The sequence below is a fragment of the Rutidosis leptorrhynchoides genome, chromosome 2 (assembly GCF_046630445.1).
Source record: "Rutidosis leptorrhynchoides isolate AG116_Rl617_1_P2 chromosome 2, CSIRO_AGI_Rlap_v1, whole genome shotgun sequence".
In the NCBI taxonomy this organism is placed as follows: Eukaryota; Viridiplantae; Streptophyta; class Magnoliopsida; order Asterales; family Asteraceae; genus Rutidosis; species Rutidosis leptorrhynchoides.
Window position 1 is genome coordinate 678941134 of NC_092334.1, and position 25176 is coordinate 678966309.

At 34.8% G+C, this 25176-nt stretch overlaps 4 protein-coding genes across 6 annotated transcripts; 3 read left to right on the forward strand and 1 right to left on the reverse strand.

The window, feature by feature from the left end:
- On the forward strand, positions 1-4833 carry LOC139890291 (phosphatidate phosphatase PAH2-like). Its single transcript, XM_071873183.1, has 10 exons — positions 1-541; positions 773-1453; positions 1710-1987; positions 2309-2382; positions 2886-2970; positions 3526-3612; positions 3729-3801; positions 3978-4021; positions 4156-4284; positions 4381-4833. Exons 1-10 carry the CDS (start codon positions 1-3, stop codon positions 4831-4833), a joined length of 2445 nt encoding a protein of 814 aa, XP_071729284.1.
- Positions 4834-8422: 3589 nt separating this feature from the next.
- Positions 8423-11367, forward strand: LOC139890292 (protein WEAK CHLOROPLAST MOVEMENT UNDER BLUE LIGHT 1-like). The gene is made up of 2 exons (XM_071873184.1): positions 8423-8728; positions 9187-11367. The coding sequence occupies exons 1-2, from the start codon at positions 8423-8425 to the stop codon at positions 11365-11367; spliced, it is 2487 nt and encodes an 828-aa protein (XP_071729285.1).
- A 716-nt stretch (positions 11368-12083) lies between these two features.
- On the reverse strand, positions 12084-17524 carry LOC139893976 (uncharacterized). 2 transcript variants are annotated; one of them, XM_071877176.1, is made up of 6 exons: positions 17270-17524; positions 15409-15753; positions 14658-14853; positions 14324-14455; positions 12705-12838; positions 12084-12363 (listed from the first exon to the last, which is right to left on the reverse strand). In XM_071877176.1, the coding sequence occupies exons 2-5, from the start codon at positions 15726-15728 to the stop codon at positions 12716-12718; spliced, it is 771 nt and encodes a 256-aa protein (XP_071733277.1). In that variant the 5' UTR covers positions 15729-15753; positions 17270-17524; the 3' UTR covers positions 12084-12363; positions 12705-12715. The 2 variants fall into 2 exon arrangements, with proteins under 2 accessions (XP_071733277.1, XP_071733278.1); XM_071877177.1 differs by lacking the exon at positions 17270-17524 and adding an exon at positions 16343-16362.
- A 2823-nt stretch (positions 17525-20347) lies between these two features.
- LOC139893977 (uncharacterized) lies at positions 20348-23063 on the forward strand. Of its 2 annotated transcripts, none has more exons than XM_071877178.1 (2): positions 20348-20468; positions 22562-23063. In XM_071877178.1, exon 2 carries the CDS (start codon positions 22601-22603, stop codon positions 22790-22792), a length of 192 nt encoding a protein of 63 aa, XP_071733279.1. In that variant the 5' UTR covers positions 20348-20468; positions 22562-22600; the 3' UTR covers positions 22793-23063. The 2 variants fall into 2 exon arrangements, with proteins under 2 accessions (XP_071733279.1, XP_071733280.1); XM_071877179.1 differs by lacking the exon at positions 20348-20468 and adding an exon at positions 22140-22401.
- The last annotated feature ends 2113 nt before the right edge of the window (positions 23064-25176 follow it).

Here is a 25176-nt window from a genome sequence, read left to right on the forward strand (position 1 = left end):
ATGTATGCTGTAGGTAGGTTAAGTAGTTATATAACTAGGGGGGTTTCTACGGTTTCCGGCCCGTTTCATCCGTTTGGTGGGGCCATAGATATTGTTGTGGTTCAACAACAAGATGGTAGTTTAAAGTCATCCCCTTGGTATGTTAGATTTGGCAAGTTTCAAGGCTTTTTGAAAGCGAAAGAGAAAGTTGTTGACATAAACGTTAATGGTGTTGAAGCCGATTTTCATATGTATTTGAATCCGAAAGGGGAAGCTTATTTTGTTAGGGACGATGTCGATGATTCAGAGTCGAAAAGTTCGGAGTATAATTTTGGAAAATGTAGTTCGCTCATGGATACCAACAATGGTAATTCTTTTTCTAGGACTTTAGGGTTTGTTCTTGATAGAAAAACATTGAACGTTGATACTATTGATGGTAGTAATACCTCATTGAATGAAGATGGTAATTCGAATGTAGATCGAAAGTCGGCTGAGATTGCAGCCGATCTTTTGGAAAAGAATTGGTCTACTAATCTTGATAATAAAACAAATAATAATGATAATGAAAATTCAAATGATGATAATAATAATAATAATAATAATAATAATAATAATAATAATAATAATAATAATAATAATAATAATAATAATAATAATAATAATAATAATAATAATAATAATAATAATAATAATAATAAACATCTTAAGGAATGTAAAAAGAGTGAAAAAATGGAGGCGAGTTTGGTTTTGCATGAAGAACACTTTGTACATAACTTGAAAGATGTTGATACAGTGACTGTTGCAAATGTCGATAGTGATGGTAATGTAGCAATTTACGAAACATATGGTGGTATGATGGAAAATAATAATAATTTAAATGAAGAGGGTTTAAAAATTGGATCAGAAAAAAGTGAAGAACCTGTTAAAGTAGTCGAAGAACGTGTGACAGAAGTTTCATGTATTCCACAAGAAAACGCGAGTTCAACAGGTTCAAATGAAGCAAAATTGGGTTTAAAGTCAAATGGTCAACTTGAAGATGATGATTCTATTTTGACCAAGGAAGAACCAAAAGTTGTTGTGGAAGAACGTGTCATGTTTAGTGAGCTTGATGATAAAAACCCACAAGTCAAAGTCAACCATGGGTCAACTAGTCCAAACTACGGGTCGGGTTTGGATCCATGTACATTTGATCATGAGATTGTTAAAGATTATATGGAAGGGGTTAAGGGAAATATCAAGAAGTTTCCAAGTGATGCCGATATCGTTAAGAGTTATAAGCTTATTGAAGATGAAGATGAAGAAGAAGAGGTACCTCGGTCCAAGTCTTTACCGAATATTTGGTCTCATTTGGATGATTCTTCATATTACACCGTTGATCCGAAACGAACATTTTCGAGATGGGATATGCTCAGAAAAGATACTTCAAGAATCATAAGAGAAGGTGATAAATTAGCAAATATGACATCAAAGAATGGTAATTAATCATTCCCTGTAATCAACACTCTTTTTAAAATAAGTGTCAATTTAGGTTTTTTTTTTTATTTATAACGTGTCAAATGGAGTGTTCTTCTTTTTAAAAAAAGAAATTACTTCTAAAATGCAACTGCAATGGACCAAATAGTGTTGGCCCGACCCGACCCGTTTCGTTGACGAGTTTGACCCATTACCCAACCCATTTGTCCTGCCATTTCTAATGAAACTGCTGATGTGTCTTGGAACATATATTTCAGGTGACGTATCAAACGTTGGTGAACACAGTGGTAGAGGCTGGTGGCCATTTACAAAATCGAAAAGTAAAAAAGCGTCTCATAAAGAACAGGTGTGTAAAAAGGAGTCTGATATGAATATCGGGTCAGAAGTGGATGCAGAGAAGGATCCTATAACGAAGTCAATTAAGTCGATTAAAGAACTTACTCCAACGCACGAACAACTAGTGTCTTTGAATCTTACAGAGGGAAAAAACACAGTAACTTTTAAGTTTTCAACAGCAGTTCTTGGAAATCAACAGGTTTGTAGTTTTCTTTTGTTTATATTTGAGTTTAAAGATGGTAATTTTGAACCATTTACTTGTTAATGGGTCCGTTCAGGTTAGTGTCAAACAGTCTAATGTTGCCTAAAGGGTATTTTTATTGCATAAAACCTTGTAAGTCATATTATTCTAAAAAAATTTAGTAGTTTAAGAAATAATATAGTTTTTAATATATAATTTTGTTTGAGTTATGGGTCAACGCAATCCTACTTCTTGTGACCTGTACAAATATCAAACGATTTAGACCATTAGCCACACTTGTGCATTTTATGTTGCTAACATTATGCAGGTGCTATTCAGGTTAATGCGAGAATTTTCTTGTGGAGATGGGATACGCACATCGTGATCTCGGATGTTGATGGAACGATTACCAAGTAAGATTTTATTCTATTTGACTAAAGCAACATATACATTTACTTGTTTTTTATTGTATTTAGGATGAGAAGAGTTTTTTTTGGTACTTTATTGAGAAATTGTAAAGGTTAAGCGCACCGAGATTTGTTCAACTATAGTCTGATTTGTATTGTGTGAGATTTTTTGACATTTATGGTATGTATCAAATCTTCAGTTTTTGCTATTGTATGTATCCAAATTCCATCAGGTAAGCGGTAATTTTGCTGACTAGTAACCAATTAAGTTGCCACATCATACGACACGTCATCAAACTGGCACCACATCACCAGTTTACGATAAATTAGAAGTCAAATACATATAATATAAATAGTTAAAAGGTTGATACACAATATAAGTCGTTACAGTTAGATACACACAACAAAAAACCAACTACAGTCAGATACGTGTTGGTGCACTTAACCTAAATATGTAGATTTGGTGCAAATATTAGGTTCATATCTTTTATCGTGATTGTGTTCTACAGGTCTGATGTTCTAGGACAATTCATGCCTTTGGTTGGAAAAGACTGGACCCATATTGGCGTAACACATCTTTTTTCGGCTATCAAGGTTTGTTACACAAACATGTCCTTTTTAAAATATATAACCATTTCTCGATAAGTGTCAAAATGGACGGGGGGCGTTAAGGCCGTGGGAATCAAGCCAGGTAAGCTTTTGTGATGAGGCAGATTGGCCCGAAACACGTTATGTACAAAGCTCTAAAAATTTAAATATGTAGCGACTGAAATAGGGCTACCTGTTTGACCAGTTTGACCTGCTAGAGATTAAATATATAACCTGAATCAACCCGTTGTTTATGAAACGGGTTGAAATCGCGATCTAGCAAATATAGATTCTTTGGATGTCTTGCATTATTGTTCTTTTGAACTATTTCAACTTAATATTACCTAAATGGCCATATTAATCATCGCTATATATCTGTAGTGCTTTGATGATCCTTTTGATTACCTTGGTTTAAAATTGATCAGAATATTTTCAACATTTGATTGACATTCAAATACTTGAGTAAACTATTCGTTTAGTTAAATTATATGATCTTTATTTGATACGAGGACTCATAACTTACATAGAATCATGGTTTCGTTGTCTTCTTTTGTGTCACAGGACAACGGATATGAAATTCTGTTTCTTAGTGCTCGATCAATTTCTCAAGCCGATATCACTCGCCAGTTCTTAATCAACCTTACGCAGGTAGTTTGAAGAGATTAAATCTCTGATATCATCCCTTAAAGCCAGATATTTTGCTAATCGTATCCCTTTTAAGTCAAATTACCTCTCTGTTTGACTTTTACTAAATCGTGTTGTAGGATGGGAAGACTTTACCCGAAGGACCTGTTGTTATTTCGCCTGATGGACTATTTCCATCACTTTTTCGGGAAGGTAAAGTCTTTAGTATTATCTTTACACGAAAACGTTAACTCATCTAAAAAAAAATCACTATTGAGGGTCAAACAAGTTGCTCTTTGACTTCTGTTTGACTTCAAAAAGTCGGATCATAATTGTTTTTATTCTTCTGTATCTATTTATAGTTTAGTCTCGCTCGTATTCTTATGCAGTTATCAGAAGAGCTCCTCACGAATTCAAGATTGCTTGTTTGGCGGTTGGTTTCTAATAAATTACTTTTTACACTTTACAACTTAATTGCACAATGCTGGGTCCCGGTCATTCGTCTATAGTTTACACCATAAGCGAAACTTGTAAGATGTATTTCTCACGCGGTTTTACGCTTTCCAGGAAATCAGGGCATGTTTCCCGCCCGAGTGGAACCCATTTTATGCGGGTTTTGGAAATAGAGACACAGATGAATTCAGCTACCTCAAGGTTGGCATATCAAAGGACAAAATATTCATCATCAACCCTAAGGTACTCTATAAATATTTACTTTTTAGAAGATAATTATTTTTTTTTTTTTGGTTGTCATGAACGAGTAATCCTAATTTTCCTTTTGATTTTTGATAGGGTGAGGTGGTTGTAAATCGTTGTAATGACACAAAATCATATAGTTCCCTTCATGCTACTGTCGATGGAATATTCCCACCCAAATCCCTGAACGAGGCGGTTAAGAAGCCATCAGAATCTGAGCATAACGAGGTCGATAAGCCACCCAACTACGTGCACGAGCAAGTCGATGAGCCACCCAAATCCGTGCACGAGGACGTTGATAAGCCACCCAAGTCCGAGCCACCCAAGTCCGTGCATGACGAGGTCGATAAGCCACCCAACTCTGTGCGCGAAGTCGACAAGTCACCCAAATCTGTGCACGAGGAGGTTGATAAGCCACCCAAATCCGTGCACGATAAGCCACCCAAACCCAAGTCCGTGGACGGTGAGGTCCATAAGCCACCAAGCTTCATGCACGAGGAGGTCGATAAGACACCCAAATCAGTACACGAGGAGGTTGAGAAGCATTAAGGTTCTTATTTTTTTGAAAATTTCTAAATATTTCTGACTAAACCATCATCATATCATATATTTGTATAAAACACGAGTCTATTCTTGGTGGGTTGACACTTTTTGACCCACACTTAAAACCAACCCATTTTGATAACAACCCATTAAGACCTGTTACCCAACTTGCCCAATTGGTTAGTTTTGCCACCTCTAACATTCAAGCATATCAAACAACTAACTCTATCATTCCATCTGGGTGTACATTTCCAGGAGGGTTGTAAATAGCGAAACTTCTGGAAACTTCCACCTGAGGCAGGATGGGGAGTGATGAGAATGTGTTGCATACGTACGCTAAGAGATGTAGAGATGTCTCAATGTATCTATCGCTGTCCTGCCGGAATGTGTTGCATAGAATTAACCTGAGACCGGAAGAATGTATTCGGTACTCAAGAAAACAAGTATACTAAACACCTTTACATTCATCAGTATCCAAATTCGTTTATTTGAATTGTAATCTGTTATTTGTAATGTAAGGTAAAAATTTTCATTACGCCTTCTTCTTACATTGAATTTCAGTCCTAAAGCACTTTTCTCTCGTAGCAATATCAAACACTTATTAATTTTGCTCCTTTGGCATCTTAATCAAAACAAATTATAGCAAAAATGGAACAAATAAGGGTTTTAACAAACTATTTAAGAATCTACATGACCATAACCAGTACTTAACAGCATGCATAGTTTCTGAGCACAAGCTGACAAATTTATGATCAAAATTCAAATCGGTCTCATACCATAAAATAGTGAATAATCTCAATGGCTCGTACTAAAAAACGATAAATCATAAAAATATATAGCATCCTACAATTATATGCAGTGGCACTATAGCAAAACACCCCGTCTCGAGCCGTTGCGACGCTCGTTGCGACGGTTTGGTGACTAGCCCGTTCCGTCTCGAAGAAAACCGTCTATGACAGTCAACCGTCAAAATTCGGGTAAAAGTTGAAAAAATCAGATCAAAGTCTCCCAAAATTCGAAAAAGTCAGAAAGTCGGTAAAATCGGTAAAATTTGTTGTATTTTAGTTTGAATTTTCTGTATATATTAACGGTGATAACGATTATGGGTACAAATTAGCCAATTAAAGTTTTTGGCTTTAAAATATGTACGCACATATACATTTATATACTTATATATTTAAAAGTCAACTTTGGTCAACGTCCGTCTCGACCCCGTCTCGAACGTCTCGACCTTTTTAGGACCCGACCGTCTCGCCCCCGTCTCACGTATTTTGAAACCTCGTGCAATGGTATAAAACATTCGAAACCATCTCGGTTTTTGGAACTCGTAAGGCATTGTACATTAATGGAAACGAGTCAGCAGCCATATGGACGTGCGGTTAACGAGTAACTTCGATTATAATGTTATTCTATACAATGACCCACAACTATGAATAGTATAGTTGGGTTGAAAGAAAAGTGTACATCCCTTCTTTCTCAAGTATGCTACCTTTTTTACGAATCTACAACTTTCTTTACTAAGCGAGACTTCATCTATATCCCCTAGTAGTGGTTATTCTTTCCAGGCCATTTGATAATTTTTGAGCGTGAGTGACAAGTTAATGATCAAACTTCAAATGGGTCTCATACCCTAACATAGTGACAAATCTTAATGGCTCATAGCCTCATACTATAAAACGATAAATGAACAGGATTCTACAACACAATTATATGTAGTGCACTACTAGAAAATCACTATTTAGGGACGACATTTTTGATTAATTGGGGACGACATGATGTCTCGTATACTCTTTCCGGACGACTTGTCGTCCCCAAACTTTCGTTCCAGAAAGTTTTTCCGGACGAAAGTTGTTTTTTTCCCGGATAGTTAGAACAACCTTAGTTACGACGTCCAGGATTCCGGTCTGCAAGACGTTTGGAGAACAACTTCATCACACACACAGTATATATACCTCCATTTCGAATACAATGTAAAGATGATATAGTGAGGTTGAGGTGAAAAAAAAATGTTAATAATTGTGTTTAAATAAACAAAAAAAAACTGCAGTGTCATCTTTTCCAGACGACATGTCGTCCGGTAAAATGCACGCCTAAATAATTACCTTTTGGAGCCAAAACATCCTGGACGACAGTTTCACGCCAGTTTTTTCAGTTGTTGGAGCCAAATTTTTTCCACGTTATGAAATAAAAAATGAGAACCATTTTTCGGTACAACATATGGTTGTTCGGGAAAATATGGTCAAACTTTTCAGAAAAGCTGCCCAAAAAAGATGGCATTTTTGTCGTTTAGTGTATTATTCCAGACGACATCCAGTCGTCCGAAAAAGAGTCGTGCCAAATTGTCATTTTTCTAGTAGTGTGATATAAAATATTCGAAACCATCTTGGTGTTTTGGAACTTGTAAAGCATTGTACAGCAATGGAAACGAGTGATATGAGACGCGTGGTTACGCGTAACTTTGGTTATATAATTTTAAATAAGAGAAAGCTAGGAAATTATTATTAGAGTACGTAACATAATACTCCGTACAACAAAATGAGCACGTGTAAAAACTGCATGGGGGTGAATAGATCTATATTTAGTTACAGAAGATGTGAAACAATGGCAGCTACAAACTTCTCACCCTCAAAATAAAAATCACCAAATCATCAAAAAATATAGATACAGATAAATCATATATCATATAGATCAAAAAAATTAACAGAAAATGAACAAACACCTGTGCCTTTCAGATTACATTCTGTTGTGGTAAACAAAGTCACACAAATTTATTTTTTCATCTTCAAAATTTAGGAAGTGATATCATTTGAATCATTTTCAGAATCTATTGAGTTTTTTTTGTTTTTTTGTTCATCCAAGAAAAAGGTACATATGATAAAATTGTTTTTTTTTTTTGCTCTTTCAATAAATTATTGCGTATTTGATTTTTGATTAGAATCTTATTTTGTTTTCAGAGGATTTGGATGTAAAATTGTTGCTTTGGTTGATTTATTTGAGTTTTTGGGCCAAAATCCAGAAGGATTTTGTAATAACCTTTCTGGATTTGACTGCGGAAATCTGCTGGTATGATTTTTATGTTTAATCTTCAAATTGTTAATTTTTAGGGAATTATCTTTGTTAAAACATTAGCCAACAAGTTGTTTGATTATTATACATATTATGTGTGGTAGAATTTAAGTTTGTTGTTATATGGTAGGATGTGGGTTTTATTGTATTAATTTATTTATTCATATAAAAATCATCCAAGATAGTCCAGTAATTGTGGATTTGTGGTCTTAATATCCTAGCATTAGGTTTCATGTTAACCCCCATTAGCAGCATATCTTGGGGTGACCAAGAAAAAGGTTAGAAACGGTGATCATATTACTCGGTTAGGCTGCATACATTTGAATACTCGAGTAGCCCGAAGAAATCAAACATTATTCGATAATTAGGCCATATCAAAGTATTTTCACCATGTTTACTTGATCCAAAATATGTCTTATATTTAATAAGATCTTTTGTAGTACTCAATGAAATGAAATGTTTATCTGATCAATGACTATTATTTCAGATACTCAGCTGACTATAAATATATTTGTATGATCTTTCTGGAATGGATGAAGATAAATTTCAGGGGAAGAATACAAATAGTATTTCAACGCCCGAAATAAACCACGGTTATCAATCTTCTCCTGATGTTGGTAGTGAGGATACAATATTCTTAAGTCCAGAAGCGTCTTCAGGACGCCAAAAAAGTGTTGACGTTTCTCCAAATGTAAATAATAAAGATGGTTCAAATAAACAGGACGAGTCGAATGTTCACATTGATACAGCTGCACCGTTTGAATCGGTTAAAGAAGCCGTTTCTAAGTTCGGAGCGATTGTTGATTGGAAAGCTCATAAAGCTCAGACAAATGAGGTATGTTTCCGACATAATTTTACTTTAACCATGAAGTACAACCTTTTTATACAATAGAATCTTCTTACGACAGCTTTTAAGACTGTTGTTATCTACTTTTTTCATAAATTAGGGTGCCCAAAAAAATCTGTAGCAATGAAAGAAACGAGTAATTGTACAAATCCAATGAGAAGGAATCAAAAAAATTACACTAGTATATGTTAAACGTGGTAAGGTGGATTGGTTGGGTAATTGTTTGGCAACACAATAGGGGTCAAAATGGGTTGGGTCGAAGTCTCCTTGTTAACACTTTTTTATTCATTTTGTTAAGTTTCAACATAACTAAGTAATTAAATATGATGATATAAACTATAATATGAGCTTGAGTTGAATATATTTGGGTGACTTTTGACCCGTTTCAAGGTTCGACCCATTTGTGATGTTTGTTGTTTACATGTTTGTCTGGTTGGTTCGTGTAGCGGCGCAGGTTCATCGATCAAGAGCTCGAAAGAGCACAAGACGAAATCCCGATTTACAAACAAAAATCCGAAGCAGCCGAACAAGAAAAAGACCAAGTTTTACGGGATCTCGACACCACGAAAAGACTCATCCGAGAACTAAAAATAAACCTCGAGAGAGCACAAACCGAAGAACGTCAAGCAAAACAAGATTCCGAACTCGCTCAATTACGAATTCAAGAAATGGAACAAGGAATCACGGACGAATCAAGTGTAGCCGCCAAAACACAACTTGAAGTAGCCAAAGCTCGACACCTGGCAGCAGCTGAAGAACTCGTATCCGCAAAAAACGAACTCGAAGAAACACGTAAAGATTACGCTATTCTAGCAGCCGAACGAGATTCGGCCCAACAAAAAGCTCTAGAAGCTGTATCAACAGCTAAAGAAATCGAAAGCGAAGTCGAAAATTTGACTATTCAACTCATAACAACGAAAGAGTCAATCGAGTCAACTCATGCTTTGCATTTAGAAGCCGAAGAACATCGATTTCAAGAAGGTAGTGAAACCGATCAAGAAGAGTTGTATTGGGATCAAGAACTAAAACGAACTGAAGAGGAATTCGAAAAACTTAAAGAACAAATTGTCAAAGCAAAAGATATGAAGTCGAAACTTGAAACCGCTTCGACCGAACTTCAAAAGCTAAAAGACGAATTAGCGATTTATATGCAAGGGAAAATGCCCGAAGAAGACGATGATAAATTTACGCGAAAAGATATTCAATCGGGTATTGCTATTGCGAAAAAGAATCTCGAAGAAGTGAATAATAACATCAAACGAACAAACGAAGAGATCATGTGTTTGAAAACGGCTGAAAAATCGCTAACAGCAAAGCTCGAGAGCGAAAAACAAGTTTTAACGAATATCAGGAAACAGAAAGGGTTAGGAGCAGGGGCCGTTGTGAATCTTGAATCCGATCTCAAACGGTCAAGATTAGATCTCGAAAATATAAAAAAGAAAGAAAAGGAAGCTCGAGAAAAGCTCGTTGAACTCCCGAAACGATTACAGAAAGTAACTGAAGAAACCGAAAACGCTAAATCGTTAGCTGAAGGAGCTGGTTTAGTGCTATCGAAAGCGAAAGAAGCAGCTGAACAAGCGAAAAGTGGGGCCGGTTCGGTGTCAAGTCGACTCGCTGAAATTCAAAAGGAGATAGACGCTGCACGGGCTAAAGAAAAGTTGGCACTAGGAGCGATTAACGCACTTCATGAGAGTGAGTCAGCACGTGGGTCGAAAAAAGGAGACCCGAAAGGTGGGGTCACGATATCGTTAGAGGAGTATTATGAGTTAAGTAAACAGGCCCACGAAGCTCAAGAAGTGGCTGATAAACGAGTGGCTGACGCAATGGCTAAAATCGATGAAGCTAAAGATTCGGAAATGCAAAATTTGAATAAATTAACGCAACTTAATTCGGAATTAGCTTCGAGAAAAGAAGCTTTGAATGTTGCGTTAGAAAAAGCAGAAATGGCTAAAGAATGTACGTTGAATATTGAAGAAGAGCTTAAGAAACGAAAAGGTGAAAATGACCCGAACCAAAAAAGTGAGAGCCGTGGAGGGTTGTTTCATGCATTGAGCCGAAAAGCGAGTGAAAAGGTGAACCGTGATTCACCGTCACATAACGCGGGCCCATCGGTTAATAATGAGTCTAGTACGAAAAGTAGTGAGCCCGAAGGTGATTCGTCACAAGATGGTAAAGGTTTCTTTAGAAGGAGGATAAATTTGCCAAAGTTTTCGTTAATGACGGTAGGGAAAGGGACGGGGAAAGGGACAGAGAAAGGGACAGGGACGGGAAAAGAGACAGAGAAAGGTACAGAGACGGGAAAAGGGATAGAGACAGAGACAGGGAAAGAGACAGAGATAGGGAAAGGGACGGAGAAAGGGACAGAGACAGGGAAAGGGACGGGAAAAGAGAAATGGACGGGGATAGGGATGGGGACATGGAAAGGGATAGGGACGGGAAAAGGGACAGAGAAAGGGACAGAGACAGGGAAAGGGACAGAGACAGAGATAGGGAAAGGGACGGAGAAAGGGACAGGAAAAGAGAAATGGACGGGGATGGGGACATGGAAAGGGACAGGAACAACAAAATGGAAAGGGACAGGGAAGTTGAAATCAATTTCGATTTTCCACAAAAAGGAAAGTTCATAAGTGTTACCGTTTGTTGTATCATGTACATGATTTGTTTGCATTTTCAACATAAGGGTTGTTACTTCTTTGGCGGTTTAAAGAGAGTAAGTTTTGGTTTTTACTAATTAGATTCAGTGATACATTTTACATGATAGTTTTAGGTATGCCAGGTTGTAATAGATTAACCAAATTTATAGATTAAGTATTGTACAGCCCTCTTGTGTTTGTATGCCAAGTAGTACTTAGATGATTGTTGTTATCTACAAGTGATCGTTTATAATTTACATGTCAAATTTTACATATATTTTGTCTAAGCTTCGTTGTCATCGTTGATAATTTACGTGTCAAATCTGACTCATGAAGTTGTGATAAAATGTGCAAAATGACCCAAATACGGAAGTCCAGGTCCATTACCAATTACTAAGTTTGTGATTTTAGGTTCCTCTGTTTCTAAATTGGATGTCGTTTGATAGGTTGGATTTTGATTCAACGTGGTATTGTTTTGGTTCAGTTATTAGGTTCCTCGGCTGCTTTTGTTGTTTGCTTTGTTTCGTTCATTGTTGTGTTTGTAGGCTCCGCTTGCATGTAGATAGCATGAGTTGTTTTAGTTAGGTTTTGTTTTCAAATTTCAACGCTTATCGGGTCTGTTTATAAAATTCTTCGTTTTTTTCACAGCAAAAAAACAGCTACTAAGTTTGTGTCTTGCAAGTTCTGAAAAACCAAATACAAGGTGTAAAGATGTGCATAGTAAGCAAAGTGTGAACAATTTCTAAAAGGTCAGAAGACCTAATTCATTTCAGTGTTTTACAAACTACAGCTATGACTTTTCAGGAAAAAGTCAAACGTGAAACAGAAATTGGAAAATGTTTTAACCCTAAAAATCCCCTCGAACCTCGGATCTTGAATCAATCAATGGCTTTGTAAAATACCAAAAGAATCAGATAGTCGTTCACCAATAGCACAAAATATCTAGTATACAAGATCTAGATTCGGGATCCATACTCCAAACATTTTGGCCTGCAATGTCAACAAAGTCAAATTTGACAAGTCTGACGGCTCAAAAGTCAACCCAGGGTGTTAACCTCCTAAATCCTTTATCAGAAAATTTAAATTAAAATCTTTAGAGAGTACGTATAAGATAAAATAGTAATTTCCATAATACTTGACACACTGATAACCGAGCCTGTACTAAAGAAGTACCGCTTTTAAACAATTAATGACCCACCCATTTTGCTACTTTTAGGATTTTTTAGAGAATAAAAGAATTGCTCGACTGTGAATGTCTTGGCATATCCAGAAACTAGTTATAAGTGCTCGCTAATTAGTGTAACATGTAGTAGGTAATGCAATATGATTACCAGTTACAGTTTCACGCCCTTCGTTCAATATTTAATTCGTGAACTGGGACCCCTGGCCCATATATCAAACGGCAACGATCATTGAACGAACCAACTAGCCGAGAGACCACTTCCTTAAAGAACATGGATGCCATCTGTACATCACAACCATAAGCTAAGTTATCGTATTTTTAAATATATGATGTGCACATATAAGAACATTAAGTAAAGACTTGAAAATACTCCTTGGTAACTACAATACCCATACATCTTCGTTCATATCCATACTTGGTTCTAGACCATATATACATATTGTTTCCTTATATCTGAAGTGAGACAGAAATATCAAGAATGACAACGGCTAAAGGTGAAGTTAACAATTATTGAAGGTAGCAGGTGGCAACATGGGCAAGCCGGGCGGGGTGGGTAGCAGATCAGCACGGTTTGGGTCAAATTGGGCAACCTTTTATATAAATATCTTGTCAGATGGTAATAAACTAATTTTTTGGATGATAATGATATAACAAAGGAGATTTTAGACATTAACAATACACTTTTGGACAGCTTTCAACCTGTTTGACTCATATAACCAATTAGCATTTAGACATGTTCTTAGTAACATACCTTCTTTTATGTAACCATTTGACCCATTTTAAGTAAAAAATAACCTAAATCAACCCACTTATAAGCTAACACTCAACACTACCATCCTTAATAAAGATCCTAAATAATTAGATCAGTGAAATAAAGACAATTTTAGCCTATTTCAAGTGAATTTAAGTATGGGAAAATGGGCAGCAGTGGGAGCTTGAGCAGTTGTTTTGGAGGGGCCGAACATGACATATTATATCGAAATACCAACCGATTTTAGTGAAGAATATTAATTTTGAGTATGTTGGTGATATCTCCGAGAGAAAATGGCCTCTCTAGGACCAATGACTCTTATAACTCTTAATTTCAGGTAACAATCAAAATGAAATTTGTAGTCCTTTGAGTTACGAGCGTTTGAGCTTCTAAATCAACTAAATTGGAGTCTGTTTGAAGGAGATGTAACCAAAACGGTGGCAACGCACAAATTTTGCGAGCCTTCACTGTTTTGGTCATATCTCCTCCATACGGACTCCGTTTTAGTTGATTCAAAAGCCTAAACGTCCGTAACTCAGAGGGCTACAAAGCTCCGCTAGCTACTCAAACTTTTGGAGGGGCGAGGGCCCCCTCCTGCCCTAAGAAAGCTCCGCCCTTATGGGCAGGTTGGTAGCGGACTTGTGGCCAAGAATATGATCATTTGCTCCAGGTCAAAATTTGCCATATCTAGTGAACGCCCAAACCATATTTTTCGATACTTATTAGGTTTGTGACCCTATAAGCCCATTTGACCCATTTCCTTTTGAGCTACTTTTGAATTAAATTTCTCGTTTGACTGGTTAGAGATGAAACATCCCAAATCGACCCACTCACAAGTAAAATGGGTCAACTTTGCCACCTCTATGGTCTACATAGCTGTTATTCAAAAAGGAGAAACAAAAAGGAGTCCAATAAACGTAAAACGAAAGAGCAAAAATGGCACCTATATGCTAAAGAATTCGTCAAAATATTAAACCTTTGTAGCATCTTTCCAAGGTTTGCAAAATGACGATTACCTGTGAGTATAAGGGTGACTGGAACTTGAAATCCACAAAGAAATGAAGGTCACATGTTCCTGGAACGGGTCCCGGATGAAACTCCCAAATGTTTATTAAATGATCAAAAAGGCTGCTTTGTGATGAGGTTGTCTGAAATTTAAACAAAGCAGAGACAAATTCATCGATCTTCTTATTAGAAAAAAGATGTCTTCACAGTGTAAAAATAAACTTCCGATTTATAATCTACATTAGAATTTCGTATTTATTTAAGCTTGACTACTTGTCAGACTAGTAAAACACACGTTCCACTTTTAAAAAATTTATAGTTTAAGAAAAAATAAGAAAGCCTCACCTTTATCAGCTTTGGTTTTACCATTTGCACGTGAGATACATAACTTTCAACAAGAAATTTAAAACCAATCTCCAATTCGGCATCAAAAGCCGAATCTGAATGACGTTGAATAATATCCGATCGTTGACACCAGGGAAGAAAATCTTGATACATGTCAACAGCAGCAACTACTGCAAATAACTGCTCTGGGGAATACCTGAGCCAAAGTGAGTACCCCATCTAAGTTCAGAAAGAAATTAAACGCTAAAGAAAGTTTACATGAGATATTTGATATAAGAAATAGGAATGAATGCATAAAAAAGGTATACAACTTTGCTCCAATTCTATATAGATCACAACCATCTCTTTTTGGCTGAAAAAAAAACCATTTCTTCTAAAGGCTATTAGCTTAACTAAACGTTTGTCAGTGCCACGTAAACCAACACGATCAAAAGTTATCAACACGTCTGCCGCCAACTAATCAACTTTACAGCTTAAGGGATCAGATTAATGTAAACTGGATTTCTTAGAATCTGGTTACGTTGAATCAAATCGAAACGTAGGCGATTTTATACAGTCAAAAGAAAGTTGGATGCTTGGAAAAAAAGCTGATTACCACTATGTTCGATTACCAAATAAATTTAAATTCGACAGGAAAATTTAAATGCAGCCATGTCCTATTTACTTTGATATTAGCACACTAGTAAATAGTAATGATACTTGAAAAAGAGAAAAAAATAGAGAGATAAGAATAAGGAAAGATAAGTATTACCCCATAATACGCTTTTCCTCGTGAACTTTGGACAAAACATTACTTCCTTCGTCCCCATCACCACAACCAAGAAATCTCCTCCTTTGTGTATATGTATAAGAGGGCATATATTGCGAGAAGCGGGCTTCCTTATGAGGGTAAGCAACCATCATACTGGATAACGGCAATGTTTCAATGTTTCCAATGGTCCTAAAATATCGACTCTGGACACAATTTTCAAGTTCAGGAACGTTCTGTAAACGTCTCATTAGCCGTCTGCCACCATTTTTGCATGTGATCAACTGGCCCACTGTCTTTGAATATGACTTCAACGAATACATTGCAATAGATAGCAACAAGAAGTAACTGTAAAAACAGACGTTATCAGATATCACTCATAGAAGCGTACTACACAAATGACATTAACACACATTTCCTGAGCATGAGTGGACTCTAGTCTTTGTAAATTTTTATTTTATTAAATTTTTTTTTTAACAGCAATTTGGAATTACCCACAGGATCATCTCCTACAGTTGCATAACCCACCCCCAACTGCTGCCCTGGAGAAAACCCGGACCAATCCGGGGCATGGACAATAAAACCCCCTCCCCGCTGCCCCCGCAACGTGCGAAAGGCGACCTTGGGTGGATTTCAAGGTCAAAAAGGACATGTACTCACAAAAGGTACATAGCACTATCAGAAACAAAATAAACAGAAGCCATAATATATATTCTAATGATATATCCGAAATGAGCCTATTCTAAATACGAATTAAACATGAAAATATATGAAGGAAGAAAGTACACTCTCGAGTCCATATGTTCGTACTGCAGGGCTGACCATTTCTTAATACTTCATTCAAACTAGCACCGTCTATTGATTGTTTTTCCCCAAAAAATATAAACCCGAGCCTATTACTATTACTATCTAGAATCAAAAGAAGAAATATACATACCATAAGATGAACACTGTTGCATTAACCAACTTCACTCACACCTACATAGATCCACTTAGAAATTTGTATTCACACTGCTATATATAGAACACTCATGCTTCCATTTTAGGTACCCCATTTTCGAATAAGAATAGTAATGTACTAGTAATGCTGGATCACGATTGGTGATTATCTTAAAAAAAGGATATATGGAAATTTGCTCAATTATACTCATTACCTTAATACGGATGACATGATTTTTACTGTGTCATGGGATAGAGAGAGAGGTCATGGGTTCGATCCTTATGGATGACATGATTTTTACTTTGTGTCATGGGATAGGGAGAGGTCATGGGTTTGATCCTTATGGATGACATGATTTTCTTTAAAACAATTGAACACCAATAATGGTGGTATATATTGATCCTATAGGGAGATTTTAGCGGATTCGTTCACGGACCTCTACCCAGGAACAATCCCGAATGGATGTGTTCCCGGCTAACCATCGATCGGGTTCGGGTTTCCAGCTGAACGTGTGTGATACGTGCAAATGATGAGGGACGTTGAAATAAATGATCTACTGATATCAAAAAAATCGCCGTTAAAAAAAAAAAAGAGTATACTAACCAAAGTTACTATTGATAATGAACAAGACCACAATTAATTTTGCAAAAATAAAAATAAAAATTGAACCGTAGTTTTTCTTATCGTGATTTTAATCATATATGATAATAATAATAATAAAACCTTCGCGCGTGTTAGTTTCTAAAAAACAAGTAACTGAATCCGGTATTATCTGTGAATTGCATAACTTCGCTTTTATGTGCCCTAAACATATGATTCAAATTCGTTTTTATGCAACATAAGTCGAATTAAAATACGCGACGCAACTAAATTCATAAGCTAATTACGGAATTAAATATCACATGTAGATTGACAATGTAGTACCTTTAAAAATCTGATCGGATGATGAAAATGAAGCGTGCCTGGATTTGTAAGAAATTGAATTGGTGATGAAGATAACGAAATTGAATTGAATTGGATTGAAGCTTTTCAGGTGTAAATCGTAGAAATTCGATTTAAATTTATACGGCGTGCGTATTTTAGTTCGATTCACCGGAGAAGAAGGCGGTTGAAGGCGGTGACGGGAAAACCGGCCGTCGGTAAGGGCGGTGAAGAGTTGTTTGTTGGATGGTGTATATGTTTTATTTGTTAGATTAGAAAGCATCGTGTGTGTATACACATAAAATAAGAAAGATAAAAAAGAAAATTAAAAAATTAATTAACACACATTGTTTTTATTTTTTTTATTCCATTATTAACATTTTCTTGAAAGACATAAATTAAAAATTATAGATCTAATGATCTTTAAATAAGGTGATACAAGTTAATGAGTGATGGAATTTTAACGATTTATTTGAGAAGATTCAAGAATTTATTCGAGTCAATTCAATAATTTAATTGACAAAACACTAGTGTATTATCATACATCATACATACCAATCAAATTACACAAACATGAATAAAACAAATCCAATCAACAAACGACAAACTATTGCATTAATATTAATATATTACACATTAATACAACAAGCAAGTGAACCAAACCTCATTCACTAGCAACCTTGTAATAAATCAAAGAGACTCCGTATATTTGCACAAATCAAAACAAAATCATTCACACGCCTAACTTCATTTAACAAATTTCTTTCAAAACTGTCGAGATCCATAAACACCAACAACAATTGAATCACGCTGTCTGACACACCAACGCAAAGCGCTACAAATCAATAAACTAGAATCACCTAGATACTCCTAGACATCGAGCCCACTTTCACACTTTAACTAAACATATATATAAATCAAGTAATTATTACTTAAGATTAAGGTATAATTGTAGTTTGATACATAATAATAATAATAATAATAATAATAATAATAATAATAATAATATAGTATAAACTAGTTATTGAACCCTCGCTTCGCGCCGGGTGTTCGATTTTTAATGTATTTTATTGCGTTTGGTAAAATTATTTTGTGGCTAACGATGATGTCGTTGACGCGCAACTCGAGTCGAACTAAAAGGTATAACTCGTGAGAGATTTAAATGTTATTTTAAATTAACAATATATGTGCATCTCCGCGTTTCGCTATGGAATTATCGACTTTTAAAAATTTAACGCAAAATCAACGTGTATGAAAAGTACCCCAAATATTTAGCTTTTTTTAAAAAGCGTCCGTTTTGCGTATAACTAGTGACATTGTGTTCCTAAAATTATTTCGAGTTTAACGATGGTGTCGGAAAAATTTACTCGTTGCGAGCGAGAAGATATGACCCGTTGAATATTTGGGTGGAGTTTATTTAAGATTTTTTTATGAAAATGGTTATTTGACACTCTACCCCCCTGTTTGAGGAATCGATTTGAATTTTTCAAAAAAGTGTGGGGGCCTTTGTTGGTAAAATGAAATTTAGTTAAAATAAAAAATAAAAAAAGGTGGAAAGTCGAAAATGCCCCGGGAACTATTCATAAGATTTGTCTATTAGTTAATACTAGTTTTCGAACCCTCACTTCGCGCCAGGGGTTCGATTTTTAATGTATTTTATTGTGTTTAGTTACGGAGCCTGCGAGTGAAAAATCAACATATATGAATAGTACCCTAAATATTTAGTGTTTTTTTAAAGGTGCCCGTTTTGCGTATAGTTAGTGACATTGTGTTCATAAAATTATTTCGAGTTTAAGGATGGTGTCGGAAAAATTTAACTCGTTGCGAGCGAGAAGATATGACCTGTTGAATATTTGAGTTGAGTTTATTTAAGATATTTTATGAAAATTTTGATTTGACTCTTTAACCCCCTGTGTTGGGGTCGATTTTTATTTTTGAACAAAGTGTGGGGGCTTTTGTGGTGCTCCTTGAAAGAAAGAATGGAAAAAAGGAAGGGAAAAAAGGTGAAAAGACGAAAATACCCCTGATACTATTCATAACTTTTGTCTGATAGTTAATATGTTAATGTAAATAATTATTGTTATAATTAATTATTAATTATTAATATTATTATTGGTATTTTAATTGTAATTATTATCTTTTTCATTTATTTTTTTGTTTCAAGATAAAAAAATGGCATATTTTAATTTTTGAACGCTTTGATTTTTCAACTTTGAGTTTTTTTCATTGTGTAATACTTGATAAAATTTTATAAACAAAAACACATTTAAAACTCATTTTTAATTATGCAGCTATAATCAAATTTTATATGACATAAATAAAATATTTAATGCCAAAATTCAATATAGAAAGCCTTTTCAAAACTAAAAACAAAGTACTTATAATGAAACGAATATAATTTTTAGACACAAAATAAACATTACCTTTTTCAAGTGTCATATTATTTATCGATTATTTAATTATTTTAATTAAGATAAACGATCAACGATTTAAAGTAAGAACTGGATGGAGTAACGAATTACACACGTTGAAGATTAATGATGGCGTCAACAAAGAGTATTATTTTTATTATTATTATTATTTTTTTCACTTCTCATTTTTCTTTTCTTTTTAAAATAATTTATATTTCTTTTTTACTTTGTAGAATTTGTTTCTAAAGAATTTATAAAACTTCACAACAAAAAGTTTTTATTTAAGTAAATGTTATGTTATTTTTTATTCAATTATCTCATATCTTAATCAACAAATCTTATCGAAAATATTAAAATAAAGGAAGTAATGACAACTATTAAGTTTTATATCAGTCTTAATCTTATTCATGTATATTGTAAATATAAGTTATTGAAAAAATGAGAATAATTTACCATAGCAACACGAGCTATCGTTTTACCTCGTTTATAGATAACAATCTCCTTTTCATTCCGCTCAGTTATAACTGGAAAGTTTTCTTTAAAAAAATGTACTACTTATCAGTCATGTTTTCTTTTAATTTCGTTGAACTTATAATAAAAAACTTAATATTTTTAAGTTAAATGATGTTATAATTATTTATTAATTAATTATTAATATTAATTAATTAATAATAATTAATAAAAGGGGAATAAAAGGGGGATTTAGGGCACACAAATTTTTAACCTTCCAAGTCAGTACATCTGTATCTTTCATTTTTCGCTAGATCGCTGCTGTTCGTCCTTCACGTCAGGTGTTTGTTTCTCCCTTTAGGGTTCTTACCTATTTTATACTTGAAAATGTTAACTTTATATGTTACGTGGTAGCTAAATCCACTCTAATTATTTCATTTTATATTCTTCTCTGCGAATTTCAAAATTAATATTATATTACTAGGAGTATTATATTATCTTTTGATGATTTAGTTTATGAGTCGTTATTACGGAGTATCAGGTAAGATATCAAAGCCTATCTCGGTTGTATGACGACATGACGTCATAATGGTCTTCCTTCCTTAATAGCTTTACGAATAAGATGATTTAATTTTATTACTAAGGAATTGGTTAAGTTTCTGCTTGCGTCTGTGTTTTGTTCGCTTTTTGAAATTGATTGTAAATCGCATATAATCTGTTACTGTGTGTAGGATGAATCTTGATTATACCTTGTGTTGTATGTGTTGTAGCTCATGTGGTAGTGAGGTCAGGAGTTCGACTCCCGTGGGTGCACCATTGCACACAAGGTTGCCCTTTACCCTTGAATTCCACCCAAGGGTGCCTTCCGCACATCGCGTTGCAGTGGGGGAGGGGGAGTTTTACAGCCCATGCCCTCGGATTGGGCCGGGTTTCCTCCTGAGCAGCAGTTGGGGGGCGGGTTATGCAACTGGGGAGATGAACGCGTGGGTGGTTAAGTCCCCCTGGGTTGATCCCGTATTGCTGTTAAAGAAAAAGGATGAAACTTGATTATCTGCTTATGCTAGGGAAATTAATAGGTTTTCGGTAGCCTGCTTAAACCGAGTTTGTGAGTCATGAGGCATGGCTTGTTAGACAGTGTGTTTGAATTTGTCTCACAAGTCCATCAAACTTTTTAAATGCAATTTACCTTGCAAGTGAGTGTATAAACATATGTAATTTTCGACTTTTGAGTACAATTTTGATCTTCTCTAAAATGCTTAGGAAGAATTTTCTCTTCCTTATCTGATGCATTTTCTCTTGCAACTGTTTTTGTGGATCGATCCCTAACTCCTTGATCCCGTTTATTTTCATTTCATCATCCTCAATTTGTGGTTGCATATTCATCTCTCTTTGATTGGGTTAGAGATCTTCAATAATCTAAATCTTTAAGAAAAAATAGATTTTCCGAAATTCAGATAGTGCTTTTTTGGATTAGGATATTAATTGTTTGTATTTATAATAGTTTGTATATACGATATCTGAAATACAAACCTCGTTTAGTTGATTTAAAGCAACCGCTGAGGTTGAAGTCTTTTAGCTTAAGCCCTGTTTTTGGTTTTTTGTTTGATTTCGTATTGCTGATTTTGGTGATGTTTGCTTGATTCTTCTATTCTACGAGTGAAGATTTTCTATTAATTTTATCTCTAAATTTTGTTCGATTTCAAATTGCAGATATAACTACTCAATTGCCTAAAAGTCAAATCTTATTTAAATTTAAATAGTCAGTTTTCTTGTCTTCATTTTTTTTTTTTTTTTTTATAATTCAGATAAAATCGGATATCTTAAAGTTTCGGATATTGAAATCTAGTATCTGAATTTTCGATTAATTCGGTTTTAAGCAACCCTAGAAAGGACCAACAATCGCGTCATCATTATTCGTCATGCCGTATAACTCGGCGCATGCTGTAACAATTTATCATTTTTCCCCCTATTTTGCATATTGAAAATGATTTAATAGAGTAGCGACAAAATGTACATGTTGGGTAATCACTCAATATAGATCTGGGACAAGATGGGTAATTCTTTTGCTCCGGGGATGGGTGGGCCAGACCACGTGCTCGTGTTTATAAGGAAAGTATGAGTCCATGAACAGTAGATACTTTGAATAGTAGTCTTTAATAGACGTTTAGAGGAGTGGGCTTAACACGTTAATTGGTTTCTCTGTTTCTCACCATTTTAGTTCTTGATCAAATGAAGCGATAATTCTGGATTAAGATCTATCAAATGTTGGCTCCGGTCTGCTTCTATTCTGGATAAAACATAACATATTGTATTGTACTCGTATTAAATACGATTAAAACACTATATTAGTACCATAGCAATCCACTTGATATTTTAATAAAATAAATTATTTGATAATTGTTTGATAATACTGGTCCTGTGGTCTTCAATGTAGGTTAAGATTACTACAAAAGTGACAGTTTAACCGATTGAAATGGCTGGATTTGGGAGCCTAGCACCAAAGACTAAGAATCTAGTGGTTGCTGGTGGTTTAACCGGGTTTGTATTTGGGGTCTATTTCTACACCATGAGAGCTGTTGGAGGTTCAGATGAGCTTCAAGTAGCTATTGATAAATTTGAATCTCAAAAGGTAACAAGCGAGCCCGAAGCAACATCCAAGGTCTGATCTGTTTATGAAATAGGAAAAATTTAACATTTCTATGTTGCTATGATCTCCTAGTGTTTTTATGACTTTTTTTGTGTGCGTTTGAGATGACCTGAGTTGTGAATAAAAGTGAAATAAGCATGTGGTTCATATAACCTGTGCTACCGCCACTTCTTCTTACCTTTTTTTAGTTAGTAGATGAATATTTTTTATGAAGTATTCGCGACTTGAAAAAGTATTTCTGGTATGGTATAGTTTACTATACATGTGAATAAAATGGTTACTTTGCACAGATGGGCTTGACCCAAAATATTTGAATATGGTCCAACAGTGTGCTATTTGAGTGGAGTTATACACTTAACTTGATAAAGGTTTTCCCCATATGGTTTTCCCATATGGAACATGATAGGTGCTACTAGGATCACTTTCGACCATTATTATATAGAGTACTTATTATAGAAAGATTGAACTGTTACATTAACAATGTTGCCTCAACACTTCTTACAATTTATAGCAGCGTTACCTCAACACTTATATTTATAGTAGACTTCTTAGAATAACTGGAGTTTACTATATTATTTAATTTATATAGCTATTTTTTGAAAAATAAATATACTTTCACAACGCTTGTGAGTTTGTAGATTTCCATATGGTGGCTCAAAAAAAATTGCTTGTTTGATGTTCTCTTTTGCTCCGTTTTCATTAACGTCTACCCAATGTTTGGTTATATTCTGCTTTCCCAAACGGCCCATGTTTTATACATATTCATATGTGTTTGGGCTTGTGGGTCATTGGTGATATCGATAATGGATTTACGAGATGTACCAATGGAGTAAAACTTGTACCGGGAGAGTACCAAGAAAGTTCATGAACATATCACTATATGGTGATGATTGACACAGGGATTTGGATTTGGATTGTGATTTAGATTGCTTTTTAGACGTGAAGAATCGTAGGTAGTTGTAATTGTAAGTAATGAAAATTGAAGTAAGTTATGTTAAAAGATAAGTAGATTGTCATGCTTGGCTCTTGTATTCATTATAGTGGACTGATCCATGGCTAAGCTTAAAAAGAGTACAAACTTGATAAGCAAATGTTGACCACAAATGATCATTTATCATATAGTGATGAATAATAACGTATCATTCATCGTACGAGGATGAATGATTAAATTATCATTCATCACTATATGATGAATGATCATTTGTGGTCCATATTTGCTTATCCAGCTTGTACTCCAAAATTTGCTTAGCCATGGAGCTGATCACGTCCATGATATATGTTCACCTTTTAGTATATTAAGTATATTATAAAGTGACTAATAAAAAAATAATAATATAAAAGTGATACTGTTCATAGTGTTATTGTCTTGCTGCGTAGAATATATATGAATATGAATATGAATATGAATATGAATATGAATATGAATATGAATTGCGTAGAATATATATGAATATGAATATGAATATGAATATGAATATGAATATGAATATGAATTTTAAGAAGATGTTAAATACATACTTTTGTGACATTTATGTCTTTTACTTTATATTTATATATTTTTCAATTGAGGGTTGTTTAGATTTGCATTTATATGGTAGGGGCGAAGTTAAAAATTTTCAATACTAGTGGGCACTAGATAATAATTGAGGTTTTTCAATAGGTTTGTACCGATTTGTTTTATTTTATGGTAAAAACATTAAATATCCCAGACAAATAAAAAGTTTTCACATTCCGAATGTATATTACCATTTTTTTAAGTAAGATCGTAGATTGGTAGATTAGTAAATTAAACTTCATATTTGATAGTTTTGGATTCTGAGAGGCTTGGTTGAGAGAGTTTGATTGAATATAATTTTTTTTGTTCGTAAAGGAAACTCCCATAGCGACAATCATATTGGGTTTCTACTAGCGAGTAAAATTCCTGGATGACGAGCCTTCGAGTAAAGAGATCCATAACCGAATAAATTGCGCACATCAACGCTTCCTCTAGTCAAAAGTCCAAAAAATTCAATGTTGAACTTTACCAAAAATTGAACCTGGATCTCATGCTTTATTGAGAATTCGGTGGCCATTTAGGCTATACCCAAATGATTGAATATTATTGAATATATCAATATATGAATTAATTCATTTGACACTCTAATACCCTAATTGTTACACATGTTTTACCGGGTGAACACCCTTTTGTCACGGACTTATCTCAATAAGCTCACGTGCGGCACTTAGTCTCTACTAAGTCAGCCTTACTCGGACCTTATAATGATTCAAGTAACCAAAAGAGAAAATATTATAGAACAAGTGGAATTGAAGAAAATACTTATATTGCTTGAGAATGCTTTACAAGAGAGAATGTTTGAGATTTGAGGTGTGGTGTGCCAAATGAGACCACCCCTATTTATACT

What these genes read in the sequence shown, in the direction of transcription:
- LOC139890291 (XM_071873183.1), top strand. Translation starts at nt 1, where the DNA reads ATGTATGCTGTAGGTAGGTTAAGTAGTTATATAACTAGGGGGGTTTCT. An exon ending in GTTGATGGAACGATTACCAA is followed by an intron (nt 2,383 to 2,885) that starts GTAAGATTTTAT and finishes TGTGTTCTACAG; the next exon opens with GTCTGATGTTCTAGGACAAT. An exon ending in TCAAGATTGCTTGTTTGGCG is followed by an intron (nt 4,022 to 4,155) that starts GTTGGTTTCTAA and finishes TACGCTTTCCAG; the next exon opens with GAAATCAGGGCATGTTTCCC.
- LOC139890292 (XM_071873184.1), top strand. Translation starts at nt 8,423, where the DNA reads ATGGATGAAGATAAATTTCAGGGGAAGAATACAAATAGTATTTCAACG. An exon ending in ATAAAGCTCAGACAAATGAG is followed by an intron (nt 8,729 to 9,186) that starts GTATGTTTCCGA and finishes TGGTTCGTGTAG; the next exon opens with CGGCGCAGGTTCATCGATCA.
- LOC139893976 (XM_071877176.1), bottom strand. Translation starts at nt 15,728, where the DNA reads ATGTATTCGTTGAAGTCATATTCAAAGACAGTGGGCCAGTTGATCACA. An exon ending in TAAAACCAAAGCTGATAAAG is followed by an intron (nt 14,456 to 14,657) that starts GTGAGGCTTTCT and finishes TTTAAATTTCAG; the next exon opens with ACAACCTCATCACAAAGCAG. An exon ending in AGTCACCCTTATACTCACAG is followed by an intron (nt 12,839 to 14,323) that starts GTAATCGTCATT and finishes TGTGATGTACAG; the next exon opens with ATGGCATCCATGTTCTTTAA.
- LOC139893977 (XM_071877178.1), top strand. Translation starts at nt 22,601, where the DNA reads ATGGCTGGATTTGGGAGCCTAGCACCAAAGACTAAGAATCTAGTGGTT.